Below are 27,824 nucleotides of genomic sequence, written 5' to 3'. Positions count from 1 at the left end.
AGCACAAAGAGGTACCAATATGGTGGGTATCACAATGTGGTCCACTGTGTGGTGTGTACCAATGTGGGCGATTCCACACTAGAACTTTAAAAATATAATAAATTTCAACATGCTTTCAATAAGTAATAAGTAGTGTTATATTTTACAATGATAAATAAATTTTATAAAATTAATGAGTTTTAACCAAAAGTGAAGTCAGATATGTTTTTTGGGGGGGGGAACAAAGGAAATTTTAATTTTCAATAATTTTGCTAATTAAATAGTGAAGTACGAATACTGCCTGAAACGATTATTGGCAAAGCACAAGAAGATCATTTGTGACTCTACTTCACTAGGTAACATTTGGGGCAAAATCATGCTACATTATGGCTTTCAAAGTAGTGCCCACTTGCTTGATTTTTTCGATGTCAAGCTAAGGGCAGACAAACGCCCACAGGATTTGTATCAAAGAATTCTTGCCTTTGTTGACAATAATCTCCTTAAATTTAATGATGGCATATCACACTACAATGAATTGATTTCAGAAGATGAGGAGTTGACTCCTACACCTGAGAATTTCATAGTCCTCCAGTGGTTGCAATTGATCCATGCTGATCTCCCTCATCTGGTAAAGCAGAGTTATGGCACCGAGCTACATGCTCGATCTCTGTCGTCTCTCAAGCCAGAGATTTCTCAAGCCCTCAACAGCCTGCTGACTGCCTTTTCAGTTTCCCACTGGGTAGGTTGTGAGATGATTGACACTGAAAAATATGAAATTCCCTGTAATGTTAATGAGCTAAAGGAGTTCAGAATGAACTGTGATAGAAAGGAAATGATTGTCTCAAAAGATGGGCGACCATGGGACACCTGGATGAAGTCTACAAGGAAGGGCTTCAATGGGATAAGGGACATTGCCCACTGCAAGGGATACTATGAATGCCATCAAGAAAGTTGTGAACTGGATGACAAACCGAATGCTGTTCAATTTACATCAGCAAATGGATGCAAACTTTGTGCCACTTGTGTCAGTCCCCCAATTTATTCCTAAAACGCAGCAGATTATCATTACAGGAAAGGATAGTATTCAATCATTCTTCAAGCCATTGTCGGCCACAAATACTGGTAATGATTATTGGATGCACCTATTTTTTAATTTCTTTTTATTTAATATGTTATTTTATTAATATTATTTTTTGGGGGGAGGGGGGACTTAGTACTTTTATACTTTTATACCTTGACTCATTGAAATCAGGAGTTTATCCATGATTCCAGGGTGGGGGGGGGGTTCGACCTGGGTCACCAGCAAAAAAGAGGCCAATGGACAAAAAGAGAAAAAATACCCAAAATATGTACATGTAGATCGACTACCCCCATAAATATTAATTCTACCTCTCAAAGGTGCTGGCTGTACCCGTCCCCCTTTGAGAGGCACAATTCATATGTAGTAATGCTGTTAAAACAGCAGTGTGCCCCCCCCCCCCTGGAAAGTGAAGACTTTTTTAGTGTCAAATTTATCCTTGGGGATAAAAAATCCTGGATCCTTTTATATTTGGTCTCACAGTGAGAAAGGGCGCAGCAAAAATAAGGGCACAGCTTTCTTGGCTGTGAAATGTTCATTTTTTAGAGGGCATCACAACCAGTTATCAGGGGCAGCCTGGCCATCGATGGATGTTGATTGCTTTAGCCCTGTATATGACTATGGTTTCCCAAAAGGAACGGAACCATGGAATCAGGTATCTCCAATGGATGTTGACAACTGCCAACATAATACATTCAAGTCTGCAGAAAACTCCTACATTGAGGACCCCCCAAAAAAAAAAAATCTACTGGTGTGCCAAGTGATCAAGCTGCATCTTTGGCAAACATAACAGGGGACACAACAATAACCACTCAAGAGCCCTGTGATTCAGAATATGGATCCAAAGATGGCAAAATTGATGTGTATGATGATCCAGACAATGACCCTGATGACATGGTCAATGGCAAAATTGATGTGCATGGTGATTCAGGCAAGGACCCTGATGACATGGTAGATGGCAAAATTGATATGTACGATGATTCAAATAAGGAGTCGATTACATCCCTGATGCCAAAAGTGATGTGTATGATGATTCAGGCAAGGATCCTGATGACATGGTAGATGGCAAAATTGATGTGTATGATGATTCAAACAAGGACCCTGATTACATTCCTGATGGCAACAGTGATGTGAAAGATGATTCAGACAAGGAACCTGATGACATGCCCAGTTGAGAAAATCATTAAAAACCAAGTACCAATTTGCAGTGCAAGTTCTTTTTCTAACATAACTGTGAATTCAACTGGAAACAGAAAAAAAAATTGGGGAAAGTCACAGTATTGCCCACTTTGTAGATGTCCTCAAAATAAAGTTCCCAGACACCCTTCTTCTGAATCAAAGATGAGCATTCAGTCTGTCTTCTACACCTTTCAAATTAAGATTTTTTCATGAAACTGCTACGGGGGGGGGGGGCTCTGATCAAGATTAAATATGTATCCCCAATCCCCCTCCCTCCTTGGTATTTTTTGTGACAGATTTTAAATGCGCAAAAATTATGCAATGAAATTTCATCTCATGCATCTTCTGACACCTAATTCGCAATGCCCAAGCATGCTGTTCCAAAGCAATGCTTTTATACTTACATGTCTGACCGGAAACAGAACATGGTTTCATGCATAATTTCAATACAAAATGTGTTTTTAACTATTTATAACTGCACATTATTATTGTCTTTTACAGATTGAAATCTATTAATTTTATATTATATATGATTGTAAAGATATCTAAAATGTTATTAAAAAAAATGAAATAAAAAAGTAAAAAAGCAAATCCATAGAAATTAAATGTTCACTATTTTTTGTGTGTAAACTTAATGAGTATCTGAAGAAAAAATTAGCAGTTTTATTTCAGTGAGTGATTTAGAGCAAAAGTACCCTATTTCATGCATGAACAGCATTAGCATAATATGCATAATTGGAATATTGGGAAAAAATAAGTATGCTGTTGTAGAGATTATGCATGTCTACTAATTTTTATCGCAATCACGCAGTCTGTAGCTGAGGAGAGGTGTCCAATAGGAGCCAATGTATTGTACATTTATGACTATTTACCATATTTCTGTTGAATTGATGATAAGTGTGTATCCATTATATTTATTTCGAGTTCAAGAAGACAATTTCTAACAATATCTGATGTGATCAAACTAATCAGTTTTACACAAAGTGGCCTGTTATGTCCAAGCAAGTTTTCTAGCATTCAACAGAGCTAAAAAAAGACTGGAAAGTGTACCTTGGAGAGGTGGAGGTGAAAGATTTGTCAGATGGTAAGGGATGCAAAACTAATTCAGCATCGACTGATGATTTGAGTAATAATATTTTTTTAATTGAAGGCAGAATTTTCTCTTAAAGAAGGCATTCAGGACAGGCTAACCCTGTACCAGATGGCCCAAAAGGTATGCATCACATGTAATCCTTAATTCCAGCGAGATACTGTATCTGATAATGTTGACCTGGTTCTGAGAAAATATTATTTTCTGGTATTTTTTCAAAATTTGCTACCTAATCACTCAAATTCCTGTTGACAAAAAAAAAAACCTTCACCCGACAGAATTTCATAGATACAGCTCCTCCTCTGAATGATCTGGATCTCATCTCTTCAATACAGGAAGGAACATTCATTGAGTATCATTTGGCTACCTTGGATGTGAATGAACAACTACAGCCTTTCCCGTTGATTCTTGGAGGCACCAGGTGGAGACCGAGTCAGGTATTTGTTATTATTGAGTGTAACACCATCCAGTGTACTCACACAAGCTGTAGATGTCTGTTTCAAGCTAATCTATGTGCTGGATGTTGACTACCAGACCCAGTGTTTTCCTGCAGAAATGCTCCAGAACTTGATGCTGCCCTGCTCAGCTTTCGAACTTGGCTAGGCAACGTCCAAGGAGGAATTTTAGTCTGGGTAGATTCAGCACTTAAAAAGGGAGCAAGTGACAATAGACAGTTTTGTAGTAAATAAGCTATTTCTCTCGGCTCTTCTTGTCACAGATTAAAGACCCAGACTGTAACCAAAAATGAAACTGAAAAATCATATACCATTTTTAAGCTAATAAACTACTTAACACAGAATGCAAGCTTTATGCATTTTCATGGCTTGCCAGCCTATTTGTTTTGCTGAAGAATAGCTCCAATAGCTTCACTCCAAATATGTCAATGTTCGGGCGGGAGGTGAACCAACGCGTAGATCTGATCTATCCTTTGCCTCAAACAGCAAAGCATATGCTTGTAGATGAATATTGTTTTTCTTTGAGGGACTCACTTGCAAAGGCTCATGGAATTGCAAGGCACAAGCTATAGTCAGTTGTGAATACAAGGAAAAGAGATTATGATCTTAAAACAAGGCAATACTCAAATAGGGTTTATATTTTGAATACAGCCACAAAATCTGCAAGGGCAGCAAACTTGGATCACCCTGGATAGGGCCAGCCACTATCACAAACTAACCCTATTTGTATCTTACGTGACTTACCGTAGGGCTACCTATGTGGTGAATCACAACCAGTCATTACCACTTTGAGGTAATAGACACAAGAGGTACTATCTCTGTCATCAGCCAGACAATGGTACCTTTATGATCAAGTGCAACTATTGCTTAGACTGGTATCATGGGCATTACATTCGCCTATCTCGATAGGAAGGGGAATCTATAGACAAGTTTAGGTGACCCGTCTGCAAATTTAGGCAAAGTTATGGGTTAGATGGGTTTCATATCCGATTTATTTCTGTTGACCCGGAAACCATGGGTGTTATAGTTAATTTCAAATGTAGACTTTGTGAAAGTTATATAGAAAATTTACAGTTGAATGTCTCCTCTGAATTCCTTTAGGTATGGATTCTACCAGTGAGGAGGTTACTATGGAAATATGAAGCAAGTGTGAGATTCCAAGTCGTTGCGATGGCACGAGTGATCCTCCCCAAGAGTTCCTGATCAATTACCATGGCAGGCTTGCGGAGATGACCCTTGCTAAGGGTTCAGGAAGAGACGCAATCCATGTAGAACCGGCAGCCATTACTTCCTCTAAGTGAAAGTGACAGAGGGGCGATAAAATGGCGTCCAATGCTTTTTGGTTTCATTTGCCGTTATGTTTTAGGGCGGAATCATCCAAGTCTTGGCGTAGGATGAGGGGAATTTGTGTCAATGCACTAATTTCTTTAGCAAAGGAGTTGAAGGTCAAAGGGCTCTTTTTTTTTTAAGTTTCTTGTCAAGCTTAAGAGCAGTGCGATAAAGGCCCGTTTTCATTTGAAGAGCTTGTAGGCGATATGCTTGCATTCTCTGAGGAGCAACATCGGCCCTTGCCTGGAGAGTTTGATTTGTCACCACCTAACTCTCCCAGTGTTTTAATGCACTTGGCACCTTGACACCATACCCATGTCCTTGTGCCAGCGATGCAATCGGTTACACCAATTGCAGACCTGCCTGTAGTGCAATTGGATGCGTTAATTGCTTAAACTACTCCCGGTCAATCCGGTGTAGTAACCCATACCCATGTCCATCTGGCTTTTGATGGCGCATTATCATGCCAAACTTTGGAATCGCATTTTTTGCACGTCATTTGTACCCAGTTAACAAAGCACAATACTCCCAGAGAGGTCTCCAGTGGTGTGTTGAATTTTTCCGACCCTGGAACAGCAAAATGCCATTTCTTGTCAGCCGTCCTTGGCACTGGACGATTGGAATTCATCCCAGCCATGCAGAAGGATACACCACAGATGACTTTGCTTTTTTAAGCAGACTTTGTCTTCTCGCAGAGTCTCTGGAATAATCGAGGTTTGGCTGGATTACAATCCAGGACCAATTACGTGGGCTTGACAAACGCATATGTTGATCCGCATTCTAGGACAAGGCATTTCAGGGTATGTACTAATTATGCACATCACTGGTCCGCATCATAATCCAGACCTTACCTGTGTATCTTATCGCAAGGTGTTCAAACAGGTAAAATTACACTGCTTGCAATATCAGCGACTACACCTGCATAGTTTCACTGGCAATTTAAAAACACTTGAGGAATGGGTTACCAATTATCCCAAGTGCTTTTCAACTTAAAGGAAAAATGCTAGTTTTTTCCCCCTTACTACATTATTTTCAATTGGCAAATTGTTTAAAAAGATCGCTGGTAGTCTCAGTATTGGCATAAATTCTTTATTTCTTACCGGGCTGTCTGGTTCAGGAGCGTACGCAGGGGGGGAGGTTCAGGGGGTTCAAACCATAGATCAGGCACTGTGAAGAAAATGGTACAAATACTGCTTGACAGACTGGAGAGCTACGCAATGCATATCACCAATGCACGATGGCAGGCCACACAATTTTCTCAGCTGAAGCACAACCTCCCCCCCCAAAAAAAAATGGACAATGGTTTGTATAAGTTGCTGCATTGATAATCAATACTATCAATATTTTGTATGTACATATTGTAGATGATAAGGTCAAGGAATGATAGTTTGTGGTATTACTACAAAAATTCATTATGAAACATTACTGTCTAAAACTCAACCATCAATCTTATTAATTAGGGAAGTCAACAGATCGGAGCAATTTACAATCATGTAGTAGCACACAATCTCAAGCAAGTTTTTTGCATGCACACAATATTTCCTTCGATACCCTTTCAGAGGAGGGCTCTATGTGGTATCTACCTCATAATCCAGTTACTCAATCCCTTCAAGCCAGAAAAGGTGTTTGTGCGCCAAACATCAAGGAAAGTCCCTTTGCATCCCGTTATTGAGTGGAGCAGACTACATCAATAAGCTTATTGTTTATTGGTATATTGGCTTGAAGTTCTTCAGAATGAGTAAGGTTTGGGAAGATTTCACCAAGAGTTCTGAGTCAAGCATGAAATGCAAACTATGTCATGATGTTTTCAAGCATACCAGCTGATTGACTATTACTGTTAACAGTCATCTACAAAAGAAGCATCCAAACATTGCAAATGCACCTGATCAAAGGCAAGGATTATACCTTCCTTACTTCATAGCTCGCCCATTCTGAATAGGGGTGATCAGATCACAGAAGGCATTGTATTGTTGGTTGCCAAATATGACTTGTCTGTAAGTCACCTTGTTACCATTGTTACATAATCACTAACAGTAGAGATATCATACTTCAGCTCATTCGGCTCTCAAATCATTCATTATTGTGTAGGAAGTATAAATAGATGATTGTCTTCACCATCGATGTATCAGGAAAGAGCACAGTAAGCATAAGAAAACATACAACTTAATAAAAATTTTGATACTTTTGGCTTCCCATACTTAAACCACAACTTTAAACCTGAGTTTAAGGTAAACCAGACTTCAGAATACGGGCCTATATGTTGTTGTCTACTGTTTACTCGGTATGAAGGAGTGCATTTTGTGGTGGGGTTAACTAAATGTTGAGCACAGCTGTTGTACATCAGAGATGACACCAACAGTTTTGAAAAGCCTGAAAATCATCTACAAGGATCCATCATAGCCAAAATAAATGAGTTTTCTCTGACATAAAAATAAGTTGATAGCTCTAGCCTGAATTCAGGCTTTAGCATAAAAAGTGTCATCTCTGGTACTTTAGGTGTTCTGTTTGCAATTATATCAACCAAGTGATCAATGAAATAAGAATCAATGGAAATACACAATATCATGAACAACAAAGGGAATGTGTGATCAGCACATAAATATTTACAATTAAAAATGTTTACTTATCCTTAAAGAAACTCGGCTAGATTCCATCTCTTAAAAGTTCATCTTATCAGTATAAAATGGTTATGTTGATGTTTTTAGGACCATCACTGAACATCTTTGTTCTGGTGGGTATTTTATGAAGCTGTTCTTAAGTAAAGAGTGACTTTAAAAACGATTGTTGAAGCTTTAAGTAGGCCTACTAAATAATCGCCAATGATCATTTAATGGTGAACATCATTTACCCCAAGAGAGGATCACCAGATGTTCTTAAAGTCACTTTTAACTTACAAACAGCAACTTTATGAAGCAACTTCCTGAAAATATTATTATTGCATTTGGTTCACTTGCAAGCAAAACAAACTGCAATTTCAAACATGATGAGTGTAATACAATTCAAATGCATAAACAATTTTTTTTTAGTAATATTCATATTGATATGCAAATGCATCAAAAACAGCCATTTTATTCATTTTTAACAAAACCACCTATATGTAGCTGGTACAAAACAATTTAAAACAGCCATTTTGGACTCGCCTCAGAGCAACTGTGGCCGAGGTAACCCACACCTCCTTTTTCACACTGATGAAATTTTGATCCTGTTTAGGCTTTAGCTTGCAAGGCTGAAAGCTTCATCAGCCCTTCATCGATAAACAAAGTACATCGAAAATACAGCATGTTGTCTGAATTCTCTATTCATATAGGAAGATTCTGTTCCATAGCCTCCCAAATTTATATTTCAGTTATGTTTGATATACATAGCGTACACAATGACAGGATCAAAGAAAACTAGAAATATCACTGAAAAGGACAAATACCCCTGGGTGAGAAACAAGTTATCTCTGCAAGATATTTCACTGATTTATTGCCATACATGATTCACAGATTGCATAAGGACAATTTTGCACAATTCCAAGGATGAAAATCAGTGGCATATTTTAGCTGAATACATGAGCATGTCACTTTAATTGCTTCCTTGTTCCTCACATAAAGTACGAAAAAGGGCATTCTCCTTTCCATGTGACGTGTCATGATAAATGTGGTCTTCCATCAACGCAGCAATGATTATAAAACTTTGATATTCTACTGAAATGATTTGAATTGGACACTGGACAAATTTCCTCAAAATTGAGATACCGTACATGCTTTGGTGGCCCCCAAAAGCAAATTCGGTGGCCCTAAAGCAATAGAAAACATTACAATTTATCATAACTGTGGTAGCCAATCCACGCCACCAAGTATGGGGTTTTTACAGAATTTTGGTGGCCTGACTTGTGTTTTGCTGCCACAGGCCAGTGCAAAGGTCAAGTCTTGCCTTCAAGACGTACGTACATGTACATGTATGAAACATTGGTGTATTCAATTTCACAAAGGCTCTTCTCTTTGAATTATCAAAATCTCAGTGCAGCGAAAATGCCTTACATGACTCATTATCAATTATGTAGTTGGCAATGTAAAGAATTATACCTCAGTCATATTTGCCCAACGGCAGCCGTACAGCGAGTCGAAAAAAGCAGTTCATTCATTTTTTTCTAGCTACCTGTATATAGCTGATACAAAAAAATGTTAACAAGCTCTTATCGACTCGCCATACAGCCGCCTAAAGCAAAAATGACTGAGGTATTACAATGCCTGTAAATTGCCAATTTTTCTATTGCCAACTCGTTCACTCACCACATGGTCTACATTCATTTAGTCTGCCATTCCATCCATCAACATTTTATCTAACAACCATTTGGTCCAATCATCACTTCGTCTAATAACCATTTCATCTATGGCCATCTCATCTCATAACCAGTTGGTCTAATATACATATAATTTTGTACAATTAACACTTTATTAGACCAAATGGTATATGGACGAAATGGCTATTGGACCAACTGGTTATAAGACGAAATGGTGAGCGGACAAATTTGCATTTAGACTATGTGGATATTGGGCAAACTGATAAAAAAAAATAATAGATTAGTTGGAAATTAGAAAAATTGGCATCAGACGAATTGGAAATAAACCACAATGCGACTTGTATTTACAGACAATTTTGCTCTGAAACTTTTATTCCATGAAATATTTTCATAGATAACATTCTTTATCATCTAACCAAAGATTATATTTATACATAGTAGAAATTAAAAGAAAAAATACACACATCTTGTCCATCTATGATTTGCATGTGAATAAGAAACCAAGATAATGAACTCCTGTTTAATAGATTCATGATGAACCCTTTATTCTTACAAAAATGACATTAACATTGAGAGCACTTGGCTAATAGCAAAAGATGGCAGTGGCATCTGTATTTAAACCACCTGAACAGAAGTCTAGGCCATGTCCTTCAGCCAAATCCTGATAAGCTTCTTCACAGTGGCTTGCCTGCATTCACTGTTGTTTTTCCATGCTGAAAATGGAACATTGGAAAGGCAAGGAAGCCTATTCCCGGATTCAAGCTGAAAAACATGGCCCAAACTTTTGCCAAGGCGCAATGTGCTACACCCTACAAAAAACAACACAAAACCTAAAGTCTGACTGGGCGTGCCGTTCACCCACAATTTGAGGGACAAGGCCCCGTGGGCACAGAATTCACAGGTCACCATCTCCCAGCCAGACATTCCTAAACTATGACATGACCACCAGGAATTAAGCTTGACATATTTTTTATTTGATGTTGAAAAATCTGTATCAAGTAGACATCAAGTGATGACTTCTGACCAACATGAATTCCGATCCTTGATAGCAGATTCTAGTTTCAATTGTTGATTAATACACTTCCATGACATGAACGATGAAGTAAAGCAGATCAGGGCACTGCAACATGAAGCTTATCACTTGATTGTGAGGTTGATTTCTATGAATGAGTACAAAAATCCTTGTGTATGATCAATCGTCAAAATCAGCCCCATGATTAATCATTAAGCTTTATGTTACTTGACCCAGGTTGTCTTCATGCAAGGTGCACTGATCTCCAGAAGTTATGAACCAGCTCTATGGTTTGATGGATAAAGGTGGGAGCAGCAGAGTGATCATACTGACGCAAGATTCATAATGATTCATGCAGTCTCTCATAACAATCTGGTAGTTTATACAATATAACCTACTGTAGACAAAAATAATAATCCTGTAGTTTATGCAATATTTAGGTAAACATAATTATTACAAAAAAAGAACTATATTGATACAAATTAATGAAGATATTAATAACAGGAATTTTATTTTGTGCAATCCATATGGTACAATTTTTGTGTGCAAAACACACAGGTCAGGGGTCTGTTTCATACATAAATTACAACTGTCGTAATTTTCCCATAGGGCTCAGCATCCTTTGCCTGATGCTCTTGGTAATTGCTGCAATTTGCAGCAGACTAATGGACCAATGAATAAAGAAATTATAAGATATTCACAGAATCACACATTTCGTACCAGTTATGTACTAAATTTTCTTTAAAGATATCATCAACCAATAGGACCAAGGAAATGCATGCAATACCATGTGCATGTAGGAATTTTCATCTTTCTTCCTTGACTTTGTCTGCCCGAACCATTGTAATATTAATCTCTCAGCAATCCCTTCAAATAAAGTAAGATGACTGCTTGCATGATTATTGAGTCTTGGAAGGGCTGTCAATGCCAATCGTAGATTTACATTTTCTTATGCACGTGGGGCAGAAGAAACTAGCTGTCAAGTCATTAGCATTCACCTGTTGACACGTTTTCTAGCTACCCGCATATCATCAGGATGCTTCTTTCGTCGAGTTACAAACCTTTTTACACTGTGACGTACAGCTGATCTCCATGGAGATCAATAATAATAATATGCAACATTTCGTTTTCAAATGTTCCTTAGCATTGCATACTATTACCCGGGCTTTAGCATAGCTACCCTGATCGGGAGCATTGAGCATTCAATGAATTCCTACCTACCGGGTATCCGTTTACTATACCAGGGTAAAGAGTGGCAAATGAAGATAAACACCTTGCCAAAGGATGCTAGTGCTGCGGTGGGATTTGAACTCCGGACTTTGTGGTTCAAAGTCCAAAGACTATTCCACTGAGCCACACCTCTTATGATATTCTGCATTCACTCTAATATCTAATATATTTGCAAGCTCCTGGTTTTATGATTCTTCGCTTCTTGCTTGAACATAGCTACTCCAGCTGAGAAATTACAAAGTCCAAACAGAGAGAATACATGTACATGTACATATATAACTAAGGGTATACCCAATTACCCATATACACTATACAATGAACATCACAACATTACGAGCTGATGAAGTCAAGGAAGAATATTTACTAATTCTACTTGGTATTTTTAACGCCATTGTTATACTTGGTTGATAAAAGATTTGAAATCATATGCAATTTGTAATACCGGTATATAAATAAGGAAATTTGGTAAACTTGTAAACTGGATAATTTAGTCTTTGAACACTCTGAATTTCTTACCTATTTCTGATTTCAAAGGTCCCTGCAGAAAAGATACATATGGGCACTGGTTTAAAAAAAAGGAAAAAGAACTAAGTAGACTTTAAGTCAGAAGAGCGCATCGATTTCCTGCTTTCTGTAATATGTCTATTGTTACAATAAAAAAAAATTTCATAGTAACTACCACAGTAACAGGGATCAAGGTTTCCAAGGTAGTTTACAAAATAACACAGTGACAATCATTATAAGCCTGAAACGGCACCTTGCTGTACAGGAATCATGCAATTTAGAATTTCAACAATTCTAAATTCATATTATCTAGAATGGGCCCTTTGTTAAATTTTTGAGGATGAATAAAATGAAAATCGTGATGCTAATTACCAAAGTTACATAAAAATGATTTCCTACATGTAAATTACTACATGTACATGTCTCAAAAGTGGTACTTCTAAATGTGGTAGACATATCAACAAAACTGACTCCACGCAGAGGGAGAAAGGTGCATTAAGAATTGATCATAGTATGCACAATATGTAGGCCTACATGAAATAGAATATGATCACTGGTGGTCATGTAATTCACACACCCCTATTCTAAGACCTACACAATTAAAATTATTTTAAAAATCTACCTGATAGGGCATGCCGTTCTCCTACAATTTAAGGGACAATGCCCCGTAGGCTCATCATTCACAGGACACCATCTCCCAGTCAGGTATATCCTACATTATAAATATGATGCCACAGCCATAAAATCATTATTCATATATTAATCATGATCAAAATCTTTAAAAAAATATATAAATAATGAAGGGAAAATTACTTGGGAATAGGTTCTGTAAAAAGAACAATAATTCAGTAATAATAAACACTAAAATTTGCAGGAAATAGGAGTAAAATGTACGAACACATATTACTTTTATCAACAAAACCTTGAATTTTCGCATTCTGTTGGTGGTAGCATTTTTCCTAAAAGACAATTCAAAATGCTTAACTCTTTTCAACATACACTGCACATTTCTACATGAACATACATGTATTTTCAATTAAGATTAATTGTTTAAAGGATAACCCACAGGAGATTGGCTGATTATTTGTTGCATTTACAACAGACTCTGGGCTCAATCTGTAATGGGTTAAAATGAAACCTTTAGTATTCTGCAAGCCCAATCCATTACAAATCAATTTTCAAGGAACAGGCCTATGATTTTTTTAACTAAAGAATTGTTTATTCAAAAAAAAAAATTTCTTTGTTATCAATATTCCCTAGAAGAATGGGAGGGTGTTTCACAAAGTTACTCATGGCAAGACTGGCTCATGTTCTTTAGTACTAAGTTACATAGGAAAATATAATTTAGTACAAGAAATGGTCACCAGTCATGCGTTAAGCCATTCATAACCTTGCACAACTTTATGAAACAACCACCACATGATTTTGTACAATCTTGCCAGTGATTTTGATTCCTTCCAGGGGAATAGTTGACTTATTTTTCTTACCAGTTATGGGTGACAGCCTTGTGGTTTACTGTGATATACTTGGGTGATGTATCAAGCAAAGCGGTAAAAGTGGTTTGTATGATCCACTTGGTCTAGTAGCAAATCATCCTCAGACCATCTAACACCATCATAACTTAACCCACTACTACTATCAATTTGGTCATCATAATCAGTTGGTCCAACCATCACTTGATCTCATGGCTAATTTTCACTTCAATATAATATTTTGCACTATGTCAAATGAAAATTATGTTCATAATCAAAAGTGGTGTGAGACCAAGTGGACATAGGAGGAAACAGATATAGCATGAGAAATCAAATGAAAAAAGCAGGTATAGACCAAATCACTATATACCGTTGAATGTTGTAAACTAAAGCTCGCTTTGTATAATGATGTCAGATGATCATAAGAATATCCACTGTGGTAGAGCCCAAGACTATAACAATTCACCCAAATCTTACTTGCAAGCTGTCGTAGGAGAATGGAGAATAGAATTAAAAATCAATCTGAACAATATAAATATTGTACATTCATAAGAAACATTAAAACAGAATATCATAAGAAACATGGAAATTGAAGGAGTCTGTACATTTATTCCATTCATTTCCTAAATGCAAATCCATGTGTCTTGGATTTTCAAGAAATTAACTTTGGGTTAATTCTATTCAATTTCCAACACCAAAATACACTCAATTGTAATATAAATATATCCTGCACAATGAAAATGTATAATAAGATTGGGCAACTAATAGCATGATGAAAAAAGGTGTTCATAGGATCAATATGGCACAGTGAGTCAATAAAATTGAGGGCTGTCATTACCTACATTTTAAGACCATTTGCAAGTGAGCCCCCCCCCAAAAAAAAAAAAAATATATATATATATAATAATAATAATAATCATAATCATAATAACAATTTTAAAACATAAGGAAATTAAGATAGTCCTGAAATAGTCAAATACATATTATTTTTTAAAAATGAATAAGTTACCCAGAGAATCATTTAAATTCGGTTAGCAAACATTGACAACGGACAAATAAGATGTACATGAGTGGAATTTAGGAAAGATGTCAGCAACCAGCCACCAACTCAGTCCAACGAAAAAGTAAATCCACTCTGATGACATAATTCTTTGATATTATGTGGTAAAGAAAAGAGGGGAGATTGTACACAGTATAAGGGGAAAAAGTAAAAAGCATCTATGGGAGAGTGCTGGCAAGGGATCAAAAGTGGCTTTTGATTGCATTGGAAGTGTTTGAACCACTGATAGGGCACAGGTGGTAATAATGCCACAAGCACTGAATTAGCTTTTTAGCTTGAAATGACAATACAAATTTGTTTTCAGTAAGAACAAAAGAGTAGAAAATCCTTTAATGATAACTGGGCTTTTTCAGAACAAGCTTTTACCGGAGTGGGGTAGGCCTGAAGGGGAGCATTTTGTCAAGCAACATTTTCGTCTGACAAGTTGCCAGATCTGACAACTTTCCTTGATTTTGATTGGCTGCGAAATGTATTTCCTATAATACCGGTAACTAATGGATAAAACCACTTTGGATATAACAGGACTTGTTGGATAAAACCTGTGACAAGTCCTTTCATGAAACGCCCCCCAGGTCTTGGCAATAAAGTCTTATCAACAATAATTTTTAACAGATGTTAAATACGCCTTTACAAAGATGGTGTTGTTTTTAACGCTTTTTTACCAATTAAATTTTTTCCTTCTTTTTCTTCCAATTTCACTCCAGGCATATAGGTATGGAAACCATCTCTGTAGTGCACTTTAAAAAAAATGTTTATCAATATCTTGCTACCCTTTTTTATGACTAAATGTCGACCATAATATTTTAATCAATTTCAAATTCAAAAAACATATTCCAATGGTTGACACTTGTCAATTGCAGTGCAGGTGATTTGAACAATTTGTAGCTTCTGAAGTACAGAATTTTGGCATCATCAGAGATATGTTGGGAGGCTACTTCTGAGGGCGAGACCGCACGATGATAAGTTCAGAAGGCGGAAATAAAACTTGAATATTTACATTCCAACAACACGAGCATGGTAACAGCAGGGATATACCTGGTAACAGCAACAGAGATGTCAACTTCCATGAACACAAGAGCAATTATTCTTAGAAGGAAATAACAGTATTATTAACCCCCCCCCAAAAAAAGAATCTAACATTGCTCTCCCTGCTATTGTTGCAAAATGTTCAGATATCACATAAGCTTGAGAGTCACAAAATACTGTATTATGACTCGTCAATCTACAAATCGTTATCTTTCTTAAATTTTGAAATACAAGAGAGTGATGCAGTCAATAAAAGGAGGGGGAAATATGTGCTTGGTGCGGCTATATTCCAGTACCTTGAAATTATACTGGAGGCTCTTCACTATTAAATTATGGTACCTGTGAGGTATAAGATGAACACCACCAATAACAATTGACAAAGTCAATTCTCAAAAACTTATGTTTAAACTTATGTTTTGGGGCGACTATTTAATTCAGAATCGCCTAAATAAATGATTGCCACCGATGAAAAACAATATTGCATATCAAGTTCACATCATTTTTCATTATGTTCCATCACCAGCAGAGCAAGCAGCTCACCCTTTGCTATCAGTATCACTTCAAAGGATGATCTGATGGCACGCATTATAAGCCTTCCGTAAAACTAGAAGCTTCGCGATTGTAAATAAATGCACGATGCAGAATTAGATTGTGCCAGCTGGTAGCGAGAGAATGTGCATTGTAAATATGCATGTATGAACAAACTGCTGTGAATCTGACTGTGAGTGTGTGTGATTCATCATCCGAAATAAAGAAGTACTTCATCTGCCCTAGCAAGACCAAATGACCAGAACCAGAGGTCTCTCAGACTACTATACTAGAAGTATTGAGAAGGGAACAAAGAAAAACAACAGACAGTTCAGAACGGATCGACAATCATATCATGGGTTTTGGATCGGCTTGGTACTTACTATGGCCTTGAAAGTGGTGGGATCTGTTCAGTAACTTAGGGACTGCAGAGCATTCCCGCCACCATCAGGAACCGAAGAAAATAAATTGGTTGCATTAAAGAACTATTTACAGTGGGTACAATGAACATAAAGATAGACAGTACTGAACGGCATAAAGATACCTCAGCCCACAAATGTGCTTACGGTGAGTGTTGATTTATAGTATTATCATTTCTAGAGTTTATCTTAGATGTGGTAGTAGATCTATATCCTTTCAGGTAGTCTTGACCTAGTCTTCATTATTTTATGAAATATGTTCCAAGCTTTTAGACATCGCAGTGAGTCTATTGCCAATGTCCAATAAAAAAAGTTGCCCCTTGCCTTGAAGAACAAAAATAGCCCCAAAATATTCAGTGGTAGCCCCTATGTAAAAAAAAGCGCATAAAAAAATTATTACCTGAATGAGGCATTTTGGAGACATGATATAAACATGTATTTTGTCTAACTGATTACCTCAACATTAACTACGTCACAATGGCTCGGTCAGCAATCAGCTAAATGACGAGTGTCCATAATGTTCGTACACCCCTACTCCCCGAAAAGAGTAATTTTCCTATGGCACCTACGTACAATAATTAGCGGTCCATAATATCCGTATTCCGAGCTCATCAATCCCCAGCGCATGCGCACAAACGAGTAAATTTGTTCTCGAGCGATATTCACTCGATATGCATATTGTGTGTGTATTGTTGTGTGTGCAGTGAGTAGTCCAGCGCAGAAGATCAATCAAGCTCGAGAGACGTGCCGGGATTGTTTGTAAACAACAAATATGGCAGCCTCCAGCAGCAACAGGTTTGCTTCTCTCGACGAGCATCAATTCAATCAGCTTCTCGAGGAGGACTCAGAAAATACAAGGAAATCAACCAAGAGAAGTGTTGGATTGTTCCGGGCTTACCTCGTTGACAAGAACATACCTGCCCATTTGTGCTGAATAACTGCAATGTTACCATAAACTACTACTCGAAGTAAAAAGACGAGAGCAAACCTGTAAATAGCTATTGGTGTTAGCCTTTACAAACTGTTTGGAGTTACATTCACAGTTCAGTTTTCAACTTGGTTACGCGTTTCTCATTCCTATTCCTAAAATGTTCAGCTTGCCATTGCCATTAACAGTTTGTTGTTGCAAGCTTGTAAATAGACATTCTTGATTGTAAAATATTGAAATTTGTGACTTGGGTCTTATGTATACTTATATATTTATGTACAATTACCATTCAAATCTCTTGCCAAATATTTTTAATAATCTCTTCAACACAAATGCCTCTTTCCATTTATACTTTACGCGTCATTCAGCAGATCTTCACCAATATCTTCCAAAAACTAAAATTACCAAAAATTCTCTATGTTGTAGAGGAATTAAGCTGTGGAATGATTTAAATGATATAAAACAAAGTAAAGTCCTAAATAAGTTTAAAAAACTCTTGAAAGTTGAATTTTTTGCTCAGTATAAAAACTCCTGCCAAAAGCACACTGTAGGTCATTATGATTTATAATTATTACTCCTAGTTTGCTTGTTTATTTCCCATATGTTAGCCCATCGTTTCTTTCTCTTTTTTCTTTTTTTTAATTGTATTTCAATTTTATTTGTTGTTCACTCTTTATGTATGTATTATATTAATTGTATTTGATTGTACCATGGTGGTGCCCCACCCACAAGTTTTTTTTTATGAAAACTTCTAGGGGCTCCCAATCCCATGTTTTTACCTACTTTGTATATACCTGTATTTTTATGATTGATTGAAATAAATTTTGAATTGAATTGAAATGTACATGTAGGTGCATATTTACAAGCTTTTGTGGAAACATTTTCAGCACTATTTGTGGAGATCATAAAAAGGAAATACATTGCAGACATGACAAGAATTGACACTAGAGGCTTGTCCAAGGTAAGTCCAACAATTTAGTTATATTATCTACCAATATGTTAATTTAATGTACCAGAAAGGGTTGAACAGGTAATAATAATATTGACTGGCATTACTTTCGGGAGATACCAAAAAATTTTCCCTCACTAGACCCATATTGCCCTCGTCTTTGACTCGGGGCAATATGAGACTAGTTTGGGAAATGTATTTGGTATCTCCCTCAAGGCCAGTCAATATTATATAAATAATTCCTAGGCTGTCTAACAAATATCTTTCCTTTTTCAAATAAGTAGCCTATGTACCCTGTAGCGCATCCAAACCAAGTAAAATCTGATTCTGGGAAGAGCTCCTCCCCAGGTGAGCTCCAGGTGGAGAAGCAATAGAGAAGTGGAGAAGTTAAAACTTGAACCTCTTTATTGAAGGAAAGTTATTAGGAACTTTGGTGAAAGATGATGTTCACTTGCTCACTCCTACAAATTCGAGAGATTGACTGACCTACATATAACCCTAAAGACCATGTATATATAGTTGGAAAGATTATTCATTTGACATTTGAGGACACAAGGCAGCTCTGTAAGAAAATTAATTTGATAGTTATGACAAAAGTAAATTACTTGTGCTCTTCAGTTCTTCAAAGAAAGTTCTCAGTAAGTATGACACTGAGTGTTTAAATTTCAAGATTGAATTAAGTAAAACCAATAAATGAAAAAGAAAAACAATTCAGAGAGCGAAAACAGAATGCACATTAATATTTCTGGTCCTGCTCCACAGCCTTTCGAGTGTAAGGGTATCAAAAAAGTGGAGATTCTGCCCATGAAAAGGTTGGAAACAGCCAGAGTAGCTCCATGTTTTTAACTCGCGAAACAACTTTGAAGTGGTTGCTATGAGCTAAGTACTGCAAAGGTTTAACAACTCCTTCAGAGATTCTGTCTCTTACTTGGGTGGGAATGTTTAAGTGTTGCTCCTCTGTAATTTAAACTGGACTCTGATGCTATAATTTTCCCCTTTGCCAGGCATCTGCGCCAATATCTACAGTTGAATTTGCAACAAGCAAAAATTCTTTGCATTTTCCAAATAAAAAAGAATTTCCTATGGTGTTTGTGCATAACCAGATAGGAAAAAATTGCTGTTGAAAAATAAAGCACAAAAAGATCAGTGTTCATGATGCCTTTGATAGCTGAATAGCAGAGAATAGATTGGACTGGATTCATTTGTAGACTGTGGAGGAAATGAAGGAATTTGCGAATTTTAGCACACAAACCGCTAATCCTACGCCCTGCGTTCTCTTGCAAAAGCCCACTAACAGGTTGTCTTGGACTGTGTCCGACTTTAAAAATCCTTCAAGACCTTACAATGTCTTCCTGATGCCTTTTTCTATTATTGTTTGCACATACTATTAACTTATTTATTTCATATCATTGGATTTGTAGCTTTATGACAATTACTATCAATTCTTAATTTTTTTTTTTTTCTTTTACAGGCCACGTGATGTCCAAGTTTGGGAGGTCTGTTGTAGACGTTCGCACAGTGATGCGAAACAAAGTGAGTAATGAGGTGAAGCTCGCTAAAAAGAGGTCTGCTGCACTAGAGGCCCAAAAAACAGACCCTGGCAAGGAATCGGGCTCGAAGGAATCGGACCCAAAGGAATCGGACCCCAAGGAATTGGACAAGGAATTGGACCACGAGGAATCGGACCCTAACGTACTAGACACCGATGAATCAGACCTCGACGAACCAGAGCTCAAGGGAGACGAATAAAACGAGATTCTTTACAAATGAGGATTTTTTCATAGTAAAAGGGTTCTTACATGAATAAAAATGTAATACAGTCAACTCCGCGTAAGTCGAAGTCACATATGTTGAATAATCGCCAAAGTCAATGAAAATAACAAGTCCCAATTTATCTCCACAGACTTACGTGTGTTATTCCTCTGCATAAGTCGATCTTCACTAGTCAAATTTTGCCTAAGTCGATCAAATTACCAGATCTGTTTCAAGGAAAACACATAAAATTCACACCGCCTAAGTCGAAGAAGGCTGCAAAGTGAATCATTCACTCTTTATGTCATTTGTATATCGTCTCTTCATCCCCTTCTCTCCTCCTCTTCCTTCCTCTCTTTTTATCCCCTGCTCATTGGAACCGACTGACTGCCACTGCCCAGCAGCCGGCACGGCCTGCTACATGTGCATGCGTTGCTGCTGCCGAGCGGTACGTAATCTGAGCTGAGCTGATATGTGGGCCTGGGATGGGTACTCGTATAGGGATAATGTACACGTAATACAAGTTAAATTTTCCTTGACTTTTGCTGAATATCAAAGTCGAATATCACCCAAGTAGACATGTTTCACACGGTTCCATCAAGATCGACGTACGTGAAGGTGACTGTAAAAAACAAGTGATAATAGCGTCGGGCTATTGAAAATGTTACATATCATTTCAGCATAACTTGCTTGGTGGCAAAAATTATGAAGCCTTTGCTCGATCAACTCACGGAGAATTAACGTGGGATGATGAGAGAGCAGGGATGAGCTAAGGTCAGCATTACTTAAAACTTAAGTTTGCCAATTGACCACGAATGTACGTCACGATGTCTATGCAATGCAATGCGATGTCACAGTGCACAGGTAAGTATACAGCAAAAACATTGATATGTGAAGTGTTTTACTCGCTACAAACGTGCTGATTGGCTGTTGCATCTACAGACCATTAACCCCAGCTAAGGGCCCACTCTCTAGTCATCAATAATGCCTGTATATCTCGGCCATTTCCGTTGAGGTTTCGGCTCATCAACACAGACCGTGGGGGTACTGAAGTAACATACTTGTGTCGCACTCTCAACTGGCAAATATATAATCTCAATCGCATTAGAAGTTTCCTTGATAAGAACACGTGTCATGATGTCGTTAGGGCTCTTGTGCTCTCCAGGCTGGACTATGGTGGTTGCTTGCTGGGGGGTATTAGTAAACAGGATCTTGGAAGACTTCAACGCCTTCAGAACAAATGTGCACGATTAATCTGTCCAAAACCAAAATGGTGTCATGCTACCCCTCTTCTAAATGAACTACATTGGCTACCTGTTTCTGATAGAATACATTATCGAATACTTGTTCAAACCTATAAGTCTCTGTCAACCACACTACCTTCTTACATTTCTTCATTATTTCAGCAACAAAGATCTAAAACACTCTCTTTGTTCTACTGCTGTTTTTTCCTATGTAATCATAAAGTCCAGAAAACAGGCCGGTTTCAACTCCTTTCAATTTCTTGCCCCCCGGCTTTGGAACAAACTCCCTCCTTCTCTTCGAAACCTCTCTTCTCTTAACCTCTTCAAAAGACATCTCAAAACACACTTATATTATAACCATAAACCTTAACTTGTCTTATGCAATTAACAGTGCTTTGTATCCTCTGGAAAAAGCGCTATATAAATCCAATTATTATTATTATTATTATTATCATTGTTCTCTGTCATACTGATTTCTGTAACAGCCTAATTTTCACTTTACCAGAGCGACAAATAAAGAAACTACAAACTATCCAAAACTCTGCTGCAAAATTAGTTACTCAAACTCAAAACTATGAATCAATCACCCCTGTACTACGAAACTTACACTGGCTTTCTGTTCATTCTCATATTTCTTTCAAATTATTTGTTTTTGCATATCAATGCTTCCATGAGATAGCTCCATCATATTTGACCGAAAATCTAAGATCAAGCACAAAGCAGCTGTTTGCTATTAATCCCAGTAACCAAAACATATGGTGAGCGCTTATTTGCACATGCCTCTTCCGTCTTATGGAATGCACTATTTAATTATATGAGAAATATACATGATTTAGATAAGGTTAAGACTTTCCCAAAAAAGTATCTGTTTAGCATGTAATGAATTCAGTGCCCTACACTCTTAACTTTCTTTCTAATTCCATTCCTTATTTTCATCCAAGTGCATAGGGACATGTGTAGCTAAGTGTTACGCACTATAAAAGAACTGAATATTACCTTTCAAAAAAAGCATTCATTCACTTATTGGGATGTTCCATGAGTGAAACCATACAAGAGCAGTGATGCCAACTTTTGGAAATCAGAATTAGGGAGGATTTGCAACTGACACCAAATTATGGGCACGTACATGTAGTGCACATCTTGAGCGCGGAGCGCTTGACCCTTGCGGCCGGGATCCAGATGGGTTTCTTCATGTAGATAGTCTCTGGTGCAATCTGACCCTTATTTTGGAGCATTTCACATGTTTTTAAAAAAACATTGTTCCCACTTTTTTAACATAAAAAATATCAAATATGCATTTTTACATGTAAAAAAAAATGAGGGGACAATAGAAGAAAAGTACCCATTCAACAATAATAATAAGGAGAATTATCAGCTATAGGCAGGTTATGTTCCACTCTAAATCCAGTAAAGAAAAGCTCAGCGCGGGTAACGTCTACCTGTAAAGATCTTGTCTATGCAATGTCCGTATGCCATTTGCTCCCAAAGTGCTTGCGAATATCATCACGACCTCCGTGCTCAGCAGAAATGTCCACGCTGGTCAATTCCAGCGTAACGGACATGACGTTCAGACAAATTTTTGTAATTCAAAGGTTTATACAGTAGAATTAGCAGTCTTTTGATAATTGTTACTGAGCTTATCAGACACATTTAAGTATCAGTTACATACACATGAAATTTCAAATTGTTTCATTGAACAGTTGTTGAGATATTGCACTCTTTGTGAGCGTAACGGACATGACACGAAATGGACGAAGCATTTTTATCTCCAATTGCTTATCAAAATTCCTGTGAATTCTTAGATTGCATGCACCTGACATTGGTGTTACTTTAACCTTAAGATCATGCTCTATCCATAAAATGGTGTTTAACAACAGTTTTGCAGTGCATTCTGTATTCATAGCTCAAAATGTAGCGTAACGGACATGACACACAAAGCGTAACGAACATGACACACAAAGCGTAACGGACATGACAGTTTCGTCCACTTTTTGTAAGCGAATATAATTATTTTATTACAAGATATGGTACAAGTCTAATTGTTTACATGTTAAGGCTAGAGGTTAGAGACACACATCATAACTGGTAATCTGTAATATCTCCCATTATTTTGCAATTTAAGAGGTGGCTTTTCATACAATATTTATAAAACAAAAAAATATTTAGAAATATTTCTTTTACACCAGTTAACAACAGATAGAGAGTATTTTCCAGTTACTACCATGATAGTAAAGTTTATTTTTTATTCATGGCTTACTCTTTGATAATAAACACTAGCGTAACGGACATGACACCCTTTTGAAGTGAACTTCTTTAGCACTTCTTAGTTTCAAAATGAAATAAATATGAACAATGAATGTAATTATGTAACAGCAAAGTACCTTTCCTAACATTCTTAAGAAAAATATGTAGATATTATTGGCAGGTATCATTAATTTAATAGCTATAGCCTACATGATATTTTTATATAGAATACAATGTTTATCGTACCACTACGGCACACTGAGAAGACCAAATCTCATTTTTTGTAAGAAAACAAATGTACCAGACCTGTATAAATCCAAGATGAACATATTATGAAATGTATTTTATGATAAAGAATATGTAGTAGTATTAATGTCAGTTTTAAGATTTTAAAAATGACATTAAAAAGTATTTTAAAATTTAATAGCAGTACCTGGAAACCAATCTTTCATCATCGATTATGTATGAGTTGAAAGGCAATCGGAATGTTTGTAAATTGCTTCTGAAATTATTTTTCATTCGAATTAAATATCATCCTGAGTATAATCATCCTTTCATCAAATCTTGGATGTTCTAAATCTTACGATCTTACTTGCTGACAAATGTGGCTGTATCTAATTTTGTTGCATTGTCTGCGCTGCTTGTGTACAAATGAAGATACATCATTCAAATCGTGATTATGGCTGACCAAAATACTATGATGACATAATTTATTGATCGCGCCACATTCCTTCCATAGCCCCTTTGCTTTGTGATATTGCAAAGTTCATGGATTCATAGAGCTACAATTCATGTAACACAGATATCTGATTCCGAATACAAACTTGTTTTTTATGTGAGCCCATGCCATCACTGAAGAAGTAGAGTTTGGTGAAAGTCAGATAATTTGAAGCAATACATGTATCATCAACGATCATCATCAATGATCTCATGAATTCACAAGTTGAAGTTTTATCATGCTCCAAACTGTCAGTGCAAACACCTAAGATAATCAATTGTATTGTTCAAACACAAATGATGCAGATTGTGATCTAAGTATATTGCCAGATCTAGCTGCATCTTTCCTAATATTATGTGGCATACCGTTAATTCTCAGAAAAATATATCAGAACAAGAGCTGAACTTTCATCATTCACTAACTTCTAAAAATGGCTTGACTGACATGCAGGGTCTAGGACTTATTACATCCAGCTATCCTCAAGCAATTGAGACTGACCTCAGTCTGTGACACTGAGCTTAATATTTTGTTTTTGTGAATGCTGCCTTTTGTCATATATAAGGCGTCATGTCCGTTACGCAAATTGTCATGTCCGTAACGCCATTTTTATGAAAATGAGAAGTGGTAAGGGAAAATGATTGCTACACATGGTAGGGGATTTAATTCTAACATAGAATCTGAATCTGCAGTACCTTTAGACAAATTTCCTGTAAGCTATGAAAACTTTAAGTGAAAAACGTAACGGACATGACACTGATAATGGTAAAGAAATCACACAAATCTGAAGACAGATTTTTCTAAAATTGATGAATGGCATAAAATTTAACGATGATTTTCTGTTGATTTAACCCTATCTAGGCCGGGGTATTTTGGGAGTTCATATGGCCGGGGGGGGGGGCATTTCTTGGTCTTCTTTTGTTGATTTTCCGCCATTTCGTGTCAATATCAACCCATCAACACGCCGAAATCACACACCGATATTCCACTGCACGGCTCGACAAATCCAGCGGCCGCAAGTGCACACGGCTCACGAAGCTAGCCGGGCCTACTGGCCTGGTACACAGTGGATTCCGGTTGGGCATATCACATGCACCAGCTTTTCGCTGCTCCTTATTTGTCTGCCTTTCACATAGAATTTAGTAGCAGCGAACGTAATGGAGTTAATACATGCTAAAGTTAGCAGACGATACATGTACTTCCAATCCAATTTGATCAATGCAAAAAAAAATCGTAATTTCAGGAGGATAAGGATGGTAATTGTAAGGGCGGGAGTTGGGATGAATTTTCGGGAGCCTCCCGATGAAATCGGGAGGGTTGGCATCTCTGCAAGAGGTATTCTTTGCAATATGCTAGATCAAGAAGTCTGCTGTATCCAACATCATACTTTGGATTTCTGAAATGGCAGGGATCGTATGGATCTAGGTCTACACTATTCCAATATGCTAAGATTAAACATGGAACAATTATTAAGGTACGATACATCTGCCTGCTAAGACCAGCTCATTTGATTTTGCACACAATGAGATACCATTAAGACAAGTACACCTATGAGTGACCATGCATCTTCTGGAACATGTAGGCTGCCAAATTTGCCCAGGTATTAAATAAGACTGAAGTTGTCGCTAGAATTGAAACTGTTGTTATTTAGACAAACAACTTCATCAATGGAAAAATAAATTATTCCACTTTCACCATGTATATGAAAAGGGCTACCTCTAGATTTCCTTCCTTGGAAGCTTGACCTTGTCTCTGATCCTCTCGTCTGTCTCCAAACATCACTGATCTGTCCCATTACTGATTGTCATCTTACTCTTCAGCCTCAGATACTGTGTATAGTGGAAAAATGAGGTTCAAGACAACATAACTTAGAACAACAACGGATGGGTGGATGGACAGAGGGAAAGGACAAATAAAAGTCTGAAACATCAATGTCCTAGCCTTTGAAAGCTAACGCTCCTTAGCACTCATCCAGTGAGTAGAGGGCATATAGTGCAAATTACTAGTATTATACCATCATCATCATCATCATGAATCACATAGATTATGAGTTATACTTACATTCTTCCTGCTTTCAATTGCTTGCTGTATCCACAGTAACTCCATGGCAGTATTGTTTCTCATCTCCCTCAGCTTTCTTTCATCTTCTCTCTTTGGCACTTCATCATCTACATGTATCAAAATATTGTGTCAAAATCCAAATGATTATTGTGTGCACTTCAGTTACTTTTCCATCTTGCATAAATCAAGGAAGAAAATATGTCAATTTTGAAGAAAACCTGATAAATAACAAGACAAACAAGGGTACGATGACAAGAATGGGAGAAATAGATCATGAAGTTACAAAGTTGGACATTGTTGGTTTGCCAGTGCTCACAGCCTCACACAGCTGAAGAAAAAAAATTGTTGCTCGCTGTAAATAAATGTCAATTTCATAAGACAGACAAGGCAAAAGCGATTTTGTTTCTCGCCCACTTACGAAAATAACCAGAAATATAGTGATTTGCAATGGCACGCAACAGAATTGTATCAGAACTTCATTGTGAAATGACTGGGATGGAATAACACGTCATAAGAGCCTTACACATAAATTTTAACATTGATCTGAAAATGACCTTTGACCTTACCATGTGACCTCCGACTGCAGCATAACATGCATGTCCCCAAAGTCTATCTACCATCCAAGTTTGGTTGAAAAGTGACTTATGGTTGCAGAGTTAGGTGTCATAAGAGAGTCTTGAATGTAAACTTTAACATTGACCTGAAAATGACCTTTGACCTTACCATGTGACCTCCAACTGCAGCATAACAGGCAGGTCCCCCCAAGTCCATCTACTATCTAAGTTTGGTTGAAAAGCGACTTACGGTTGTGGAGTTATGTGTCATTAGGTTTGTGACGGACGGATCGGATGACGGACAACATTTGGATCCCTAAGTCTCACCTTCACCTCCAGTGGGCGAGACAATAAAGTGGAAGCTTGGATTACTATTATATTATTATGGTTTACAGAATCGTTATAATCATTTCTAAAGATAATATTTAACATTGAATTGTGAATATTCTCATGTGGTTAGCAGTGCTGCAAGCTGACTACACTATTATCTGCTCTGTGAATGTACCTGCTCAATGCAGTACATTCTGATGACTTTATGCAGCATGAATTCAAGAATATGTTATATTTTCTTTGGTTTCTCAGCATGTAGGAAAAAAAATATTACAAACATAACACTGTTTATACAATAATCATATGATGCCATAACAGGTAGACAATACTCAGTAGATTAGGAATTGGTAGAAAAAAAAAGAAGTTAGCACAGAAGGATTTAGAAAGGAGTGAACAAA

At 37.2% G+C, this 27,824-nt stretch overlaps 1 protein-coding gene across 2 annotated transcripts in view; it reads right to left on the bottom strand.

The window, feature by feature from the left end:
• Nucleotides 1-9,912: 9,912 nt before the first annotated feature.
• LOC121422844 overlaps nt 9,913-27,824 on the bottom strand; it is a 38,404-nt gene continuing 20,492 nt past the window's right edge. The window contains exons 6-8 of one of the 2 annotated variants that reach the window (XR_005971194.1): nt 26,543-26,649; nt 26,198-26,310; nt 9,913-14,100 (exon numbers count right to left, since the gene is read on the bottom strand). Coding sequence is in view for 1 of the 2 variants with exons in the window: in XM_041618059.1 (XP_041473993.1) it covers nt 26,260-26,310; nt 26,543-26,649 (158 nt within the window). In the remaining variant the exon portion in view is untranslated. Of the gene's footprint in view, nt 14,101-25,753; nt 26,311-26,542; nt 26,650-27,824 lie in introns of those variants that run through there. The other variant, XM_041618059.1, reaches the window with a different exon arrangement.

This window comes from Lytechinus variegatus, chromosome 1 (genome assembly GCF_018143015.1).
Source record: "Lytechinus variegatus isolate NC3 chromosome 1, Lvar_3.0, whole genome shotgun sequence".
NCBI classification, from domain to species: Eukaryota; Metazoa; Echinodermata; class Echinoidea; order Temnopleuroida; family Toxopneustidae; genus Lytechinus; species Lytechinus variegatus.
This window is presented reverse-complemented; position numbering and strand designations above follow the sequence as displayed.